This window comes from Habropoda laboriosa, unplaced genomic scaffold (genome assembly GCF_001263275.1).
Source record: "Habropoda laboriosa isolate 0110345459 unplaced genomic scaffold, ASM126327v1 scaffold309, whole genome shotgun sequence".
NCBI classification, from domain to species: Eukaryota; Metazoa; Arthropoda; class Insecta; order Hymenoptera; family Apidae; genus Habropoda; species Habropoda laboriosa.
In genome coordinates, this window is record NW_017100481.1 from 542,597 (window position 1) to 551,114 (window position 8,518).

An 8,518-nucleotide genomic window follows, 5' to 3' on the forward strand; every position below is an offset into this window, starting at 1 on the left:
TAGTGCAGACAAGGTACATATACACACATACATTCATAGGTATATGCAAGTACGTGCGAGCACGGAGATTGCTCCGGGGCTTTCGGGGTTGAGCATATTGAATAACTCGCTCGCTGGACCGCGAAAATATACCGCGAGGCTGGCAGTATGCGGATCGACGTTCCTGAAAGGACCTTGCAGGATCCTCGGGGCGGGCACTGTATCCTGTCTACGTGTCTACCTAACCCACCCCGAGCGAAACGACGACGACTATACCAACGTTGGAAGAGACTCCGCGTCGCGTATTACCTCTGTGCCGTAGCTGAAAATGCATCAACGGAGAGAATTTCGCTGTTGCGATAGCATTATAGTAACAACCACTATGTAATCTATGTGTCTCTTTGTGTGCATGCGTGTAACAGCACTTTTTGTGTATTGTATATATCTCTCTCTCTCTCTCTCTGTTTCTCTGGTTCTCGTGAAATGAACATTTAGAGCAAATCTCGTTTGGTAATAATGTTTTAATCAGTTTGCCGAATTGAAAATTCGATGCTGAAATCGATTGGATTTGGGACATTTTTGTGTATGATCCTAGATGGTTATTTAGAGCCTTTGGAAGATCTATGGTAAGTTTGGTTAGTGAGAATGTTGAGTTTTAATGTTTCAACGCTAGTGGATGACAAATGGAGCGCAACAAAATTGTTGAAATCGACGAGATTCGCTAGATTTTTAGGGTGATTATTTGTGATTTTTGGAAGATTTATGAATAATTCTGAGTAACGAGAATGTTGCGTTTTGATGTTTCAACGCTAGTGGATGACAAATGGAGCGCAACAAAATTGTTGAAATCGACGAGATTCGCTAGATTTTTAGGGTGATTATTTCGAATTTTTGGGAAATTATGAATAATTCCAAGTGGCGAGAATATTCCGTTTTTGATGTTTCAGTTCTAGTAGATGACAAATGGGGACAAAAAAATTATTGAAATCGATGAGATTCGGTAGATTTTTGCGACGATTATTTCGAAATTTTGGAAGATTCATAAATAATTCTGAGTAACGAGAATGTTGCGTTTTGACGTTCCAACGCTAGCGAACGTTAAACAGAGAGCAAAAAATTGCTGAAATCGACGAGAATCGACAGATTTTCGTACACGATCTAAGTGATTATTCGGGGTTTCTGGAAGGTTTATAGCGAGAATGTTCAGTTGCGATGTTTCAACGTTAGCGGATGACAAATGGAGAGCAAAAAAAAAAAAGAAATAGAAAAAAGAAGAGATAACGACGATATCGAGTATTGTACGGACGTCGAGTTCAATGCGCGAATCGATGTTTTTGAGAGAAGCAGCCGAAGCTTTCCGTTCGTGTCGGGGCAGGATGTATGTAAGGGAAGAGGTGGAGGATTCGTCCGGGGATTCGCAGGATTACGTGCAGGAAAATGTGGCTCGAGGCCAGATACGGAATGTCGTTACGCCGGGGTAACGATAGGTACGGGCACAGCCATTGTTGGATAACCTGACTAGAATACACAGCCCTTGTATCGACGGAAAAGTAAAGAGAATTGGTCATCCGAGCATCTCGAATTTCTTTTGCAAATCCTTTTACCCCTTTATCCTTTTTTACCGCGCTCGCGGATGCACGTGTAACGTCTCTAACGCGTGTCATTCTTTATCCAACACTTTCTTTTGCAAATTGGGGAAACGTCGAGCATCTTTCGTATCGCCTTTCGATAATTTAGCTGGTATCTGATATACCTAATCACAGAAATATACTTCCATGACGAAATTTAAGAAATTAAGATTTTAAAGTTGAAGTTTGAATTTTTGAAATTTTGAAGTCGAAGGGTAAAGTTTGAAATTTTCAAGTCGAAAGTTTAAATTGTTGAAATTTTGAATTTTTTAAATTTTGTACTCGGAAGTTCAAATTTTGAAATTTTAAAGAAGCTGTCGTTTTAAGTGCGAAAGTTACTGAATGCAAGGATAATACGCGCGTCCTTTTTCTGGATAACACTTTCTTTTTCGTATTATGTTGCGTACCTTTAGTATTGCATTTAGCAAATATCTGACATAATCACAGGAACATTCTTACACGGCACTATTAAGAAAGAACGGGGGTTTCAAACTGGAAATAAAAATTTCCCAAATTTCAAAGTATCAATTGTTAAAATTGATCTACCGATTGTCTGATCATCAATTGCCTCCCCTACTGTCAAATACACCAAGGCTATCGACGCAACTGTTACAAAATTGCCGTGGTTAAACGCGTAAAGAGAGGAAGCCAAAAAAAAATCTGGAAACTATTTATCGGGATGCAAATTTGAGGACTGCTGAAACTCGTCGGTGGTTGATAATTGTAAGAAAGCGATCTGGATGCAGAGTAAAGACGGCGCAAGCCTGAAACGTGTAATCTTTTTCCCGTTGCGCGGCCTCATCAAGATCAATTAGACCAGTATAGTCGGACGATCCTCGACCGTTAACGATATATCAATTACAGCATAGACGTAGGTAATAACTATTAATGACTTCATTCAGGACAGAGTAATTACAGATGTCCGCGCGCGCGACCAAGAATCTGGGTCGAGACGTTTTTAGACCAGCGAACTTACTGGCTTTCGAGTAGAAAAAGAGGGAGAGAGAGAGAGAAAAAAAGAACGAATCCGCGACTCCATTTACGAGTAAAACGATCCGTTAGTTTAAAACAAACTTTCACCCTGCATCAGCATGAAATCTCAAGTTTTCTAATGGTTTCTCGGTTGAAACAAATGGAACTCATCCCCTATTTTATACGAAACAGCTTTTTCATCATAAAACTCCGAGTATACTTAACTGCGACAGTTAAATTTCTGTCGTTACGATACAAAATGAAACTTCTCCTCGTAAAAATACACCGGTAAGATAATGTAGAAACTTTACACAAATTGCAGAAAATTCCATTTTATTTCCCGAACGTTCTGACTTCTCTGCAGCCTTTTTCACACACATTTCGAACACGTTATTCGAACGTAAGAACCAACCAACCCCTAAAACGCGCAGGAATTTCCCAGTGCTCGTAAATCAACGTGGAAATTCGAGGTTGTATTTCAAGCTGGCCGGTGACGCGAGTCAAAGACGCGGCGTAAGAAGGATGGGCCACGGGGAAAACCCACCTTAAATTTGCCTGCTACGAGGGAAACAATGCCGGCGCTATTCGCCGACACGACAAATAGTCCAAACAATACGGCCACCAGACGTTACCTGAGATCGAGGTGGCTCGTATCGAAACGACAGGTGGTAGTGCAGCTTTTTCTACGATCAAAGCCCGAGCGTCGACCCCTTAACGACGATCAGTCCTGACTAATCGAGGATGGAGCGGATTATCACTTTCGTTCCTTTTGTTTTAATAGCGGTGGAATAGACGAAAGCGCCTCTACTTCGCGATCCGTTAGATGATCGTCGTTTGTCAACGTTAGGGGGTTGTCGATGTCTTTTTCTTTTTTCAACAATCTCGCAACTTGTCAAATCAATCTTGAAATATTTCTAGAATTCTTTGGTTTATGTAACAATTGACATTTTTAAATAATGAAATTTTGCGAATTTTTGACAACGCTGAGAATAAATATGCGGTAAAGATAGGAGAAGAAAGGTGTGTGTACGTATATGTAGTTACATGATTCGAGAACTCGTTTCATATCCTGTTACAAACGTAGAAAGCCGGCGAAATTGACTGGGACTGGGTGTTTCAGAGTCGATTTAGGCAGGACTCGGCCTATGCAGAGACGTATCGCGGAGCGAAAGGAGAGCAAAGCATCGACGAAATACAATTTGAAAGACGTAATTCGAAAATCGTTGTTCGCCCGACGGCAGCGACCCTCCGTCGGACGTCAAAATGAAATTACGCGACCCTCCGCGTCGGGGACCTTGGGGCAGGCACAAAGGCTCGTTTGCCGAGGACACGGCACAACAATCTGACTAAAGGGACTTAAACCACTAATCGTTTCGCGATTAACTTCCATTAAACGCTACTTAATGAACAAAACTTTCGTGTCCTCTTACGTGGAATTGTTACTCTGTGTGTGCGCAAACAGTGGACGTGTGAAAAAAGAGAAAAGAAAGAAAAACGGTAGAAGTTGCTCGCGCTGTGATGATTTCGTATGTAAAAAAAAAAAATATATATATATATACGGAAAGATCGGTATCGGATACGGAAAAATTGCATTCATTTTAGCAGCTCGTTCTTGTATTTATAATATAGTGAAATTTATTCTGCTTATTCTGGCCAACTTCCTGAGAGGGGGTGGAAAGTTTCCAAGTAATCGTTTCCAATTGGAAAAACTAGTTTTAATTGCATCAACTTAAGTAATTCACTCGCAGAGAGTAATTGACCGGCGAGACGTCGAAATATCGCCGATTCGGGAAAAATCTACGATCAAACGAGGACAATAAAAAACGTACCTATTTTTCGCAGCAGCAGCACGATCCCTTTGCCTCCTGTTCTTGAACCAATTTCCAACCTGCGTCGGCGTGAGTCCCGTAGCCGCGGCCAGTTCCCTCTTCTTCCCCGGATTCGGATAAGGATCCTGAAGATACCACTCTCTCAACAACGATCTGGTTCTCTCCTTGAAGCAATGCGTCTTCTGCTCTCCGTCCCAGATCGTCCTCGGTAATGGGAATTTCTTCCTGACTCTGTACTTGTCCACTGGACCCAGCGGTCTTCCACGGAGCTTCTCCGCTTCTTGATAGTGCGCTTCGAGCCACATAGCTTGAAGCTTACCATGAGAATCCTTGGTGAACTTGTGCCTCTCCAGTATCGCGTACAATTCTCGATAATGTCCCGAGTGAAAAGCCACGATCGCTCTTGCTCTCAGTACAGCCTCACTTTGATTCAACTCTTGGATGTTCGGATGAGCAACCGGAAGACTCCAGAGGAACCTCGCCAGTCTCTCGATGTCGCCGCTCTCCTCGAGTGTTTCACAGACGGTGGCTACCTGGCCGACGGTGAACGACAACGTTGGCAGCGCGAAAACTGGAGCAGGTACGATTGGACCGTTGGCGGTAGGTGCCGTGGCACCGGTCCCTGCTGGCGCTACGGCTGACATCTTCTTCTGGCTCGATCGTCCGATCTTCCACTTTACCCCCTGGTGTGCTCTAGAACGTCCTGCTCTAGGTACCTCAGAGCATCGATGTCACCGACCACGTCGGACTCAGGAAACTCTCCGACTTGATTTGTGTTTGCTCTTCGCGCTTCTCATGGTGTCGTTGTCACAGCTCGAGGGTTTGTCATCGTTCTAACCTCTTCTTCGATCACTGGATCAATATACGTAACTCTCACTTCACGTTTTTACTACACTCGATATATATGTATATACCGTTTCTCTCGATTAGAGGACACAGTTTCGAACGTCACCAGTATCTGACAGCGCGTGAGAACGGAGCGGTCTCGAAGAATGTTCTTCTAAATGCACGAACGACGGAGATTACTCTCTCCGTATGAGATCGATTCTTCGGCGAAATTTCCAATTCGAACGACGTATAAATCTCTGTCCAGGTTACATATATACGACACGATCTAAATAACCTTTGGTTAACGAACGCCTCGCAACGAGTGACCGGATGGGCTGTTAATCGCCGCTACGTCCCTCGCGGACTGAATCTCACCCCCGAGCGCTACCGTCAGGTGACTCCCGGTACAGGTAACGTTCTCCAGGTAGATATCCTCGGGGTCAGTACCGGGGCGAAAAGCGCACGCTGACGTTCTCCTCGGCCGTGGGGATATCACGCGAGGCCGCTGTTGCCTGGATCGTATCGGATAGCAAACTGGTTTCGTTTACAAGCCGGCATCTCGGCACCGGCCCTACCCAGCATGATACGTTTGTACGCGCCCGTTGCAACCGGGTAGTCCCGCCGGCTCTTGCGACCTACCTCTACCTCGTCCCCTCTCGCTCTATCGCACTTCCTCCTCCTTCCTCTCCGTTGCCCTCGTCCTTTCTCCCTGCCCCTTGCTCCGTGTCGCGGCGGAGGGGAAGCTGGAGGAAAAGAGACGGGTATACGGTGCTCAGGAGCCAATGTAGAGGCCACGCCTACAAGCCAGACCGGGATTGGCCGGATCCCATCCACGTAGCCATGGTAACCTTTCTTCGTCCTTCCGTACACCAGTGTCCGTGTTCACGTTTGTGTCCGTTTAATTATCCCTTCCACGTGTGCTAGCCAGAACCACCGTTCACACCCCACCACCGCCTTTCCACCATCTCGTCTCTCCCCTCCGCCACCTCCTGTCCCTCCCTCCACCGCTTCCCCCACTCCGCGCGCTCTCTCTCTCTCCCCCTACTCTGTTGCCGCGATCCTTCGCTCGCTCTCCCCTCCACACTTGTTCGCGATACCGACCGCTCCCGCCAGATGAGACGTGTCTCTCACGCCCCCTCTCTCACGTGAACCGCGCGACAGATAAGGAGGGAGCTAGCGACAGGACAGAGAGGGAAGGATCGATGCGTCGCGGACAGAAAGTGGGACGGAGAGTAGTGGAAAGTGGGGAAGCAAGGACGGGGAACGAGGCATGATCCCCGCGTTCAACTGCTGCCGTTCTTGCTGCCGTTCCGTACCTTCTGTTGCTCCTGCTCCCGTGATCTCTCGACGAACTGCTTTCGACCAAGCTCTCCTCGCTCGTACACGCAAGGTCCGCCGGCTTTTCGACTACGTTTCTTAGGCGCGCCATGCTCTCTTCTTCGCGATTTCCGACGTTTTACCGCGGTAGCTATCGGGTCTGTGATATTCGCGTTCGTCGTTGGTTACGGTTTCAGAAAATTTTCGTTTGCGTTGAGAGATAGGGGATTCGGTGGACGCGGTTTCGGAAGGGTTAAATGGCAACTTCGGGGCAGATGAATATGTTCGACGTATGGAAGGTGGTAGCTGGGTTTTGGTACGGCTGTTGAGTAGGGAATTAAAAATTTGGGAATTTGGGTTTCCGTTTTGATGGGAAATCGTTTTGATGTGATTTGCAGGAGTTTAAATGGCATTTTAGGGTCGTACGAATATCTTTGAAGAATTCAACTTTTCTACCTTATCATTCTAAAACATTCTGCTGCACAATATTGTCAAATTAGACATCAAACTATTAATTTTCCTAGCACAGGATCACTTTCTCTACAAATAATTTGAACAATTTGAATATTTATTCAACTGCGATTCGTTCGTAATCTATTAAGTATGCAAAATATTGGTTTTTGCGAATAGCAGTACAACGTAAACTAATTTACTGCAATAATAAAATAAAAAATGGAGGATTCGTGAACATGAAATTACGATGATCCGAACGAGTTCGTTCTTCCCCACTTAACAGGTTCGTTCGTGGAATATTTTCTGCGGTCAGCTGTTAATTACACCGAAAGGTTTAAATGTCTCCGGGTGGCGCAACCAGGCCATTGAACCCCGGAATTCTTACTCGATTTTCCGTTCACGAAACTTCGACAGAGCAGCACCAGAGGCGGCCGATATCGGCAATATGGGTAGAAGCCCTCTATCGACACGCGACTAGATTTCATTTCTCGTCAAGGCGACAGGTACACGCGTATCGAGAAGCCGAGGACGCGCGACGGCGCCGAAGGCGTCTCCGTTTTATCGAACGCACAGCTGCCGCAGGAGCTTCAGTCTCGTGATAAATATTCTGATTTGTAACTCTGACGTATCCAGGCCGACGTGTCGACTCCCTTGCCTCACAATATTGGTCGTCAGCCTTTTTCACCAACTTTTTCGCCATATTTCCTTCCTACTTATCTTCAAAGCCTCTAACTTCCATCGATTCTCAAAGACCGACTTAAAAGACTTGCCCTTAAAATATTACATACCTCTACACGTGTCTTATATTCGAGAAGAAAAAGAAACAGAAAATACGTCTGTTCACCTGCGAATAAAATATTCTCGATCGCGAAGAAAATGATAAAATATTTACACTACGATAAGTTTCTTAGGATATCGCATCGCCCCCGGGACGAAATGGAAGGAAATATAATCTCAGGCGTCAATGATGCCCGTAGCGATTGCTCTCGTTTGCAATCGCCTCGTTCCGTTACACGATCGACACCAGACGATTGGCCCTAGTTAAATCGGATTACAGGGAAAAGCGGGATTACGAGTTTTTCGAGAAGACATCGTTCGTCCTCGTCGTTCGGCCGGTTACCTAGCCGCGTGTCCCTGGGTTTTTCCGGATACGATCCGCCATCCATCCGTCTGCGTCGCGTCGATCCATATAACAGTCGTTACCTGGCAGAGAGGGCCGGGTCCGCCGCCACGCGGAAAAAGGGTTCGAACGCGTGAACCGTTGGAAGAAGGAGGGCGGGGTGTGTGAAATGACGGGGGTCGTTTTAGATTTTCAATAGCCGTGACACGAAATCGCCTGGCGTAATCTAGCTCCGTGACAATACAGCGCTAGTGGCATTAGACCCAGATAATAACGCGACTTTGTTACCGGAGGAGTCTACGTAAATTTATGCCACTTTCGCACCTATCACTTTGACCTCGATTCCGATCAGTCGCGTTAAATCCTATCTCCTCTAGCGTGTTCGATTCCTT

General features: G+C 45.8%; 1 protein-coding gene across 1 annotated transcript in view; it reads right to left on the reverse strand.

Moving 5' to 3' along the window:
- LOC108576035 (homeobox protein SIX3-like) overlaps positions 1-5,052 on the reverse strand; it is a 60,822-nt gene extending 55,770 nt beyond the window's left edge. The window contains exon 1 of the mRNA XM_017938978.1: positions 4,409-5,052. Coding sequence (XP_017794467.1) covers positions 4,409-5,052 — 644 coding nt within the window. The remainder of the gene's footprint in view (positions 1-4,408) is intronic.
- Positions 5,053-8,518: the final 3,466 nt, after the last annotated feature.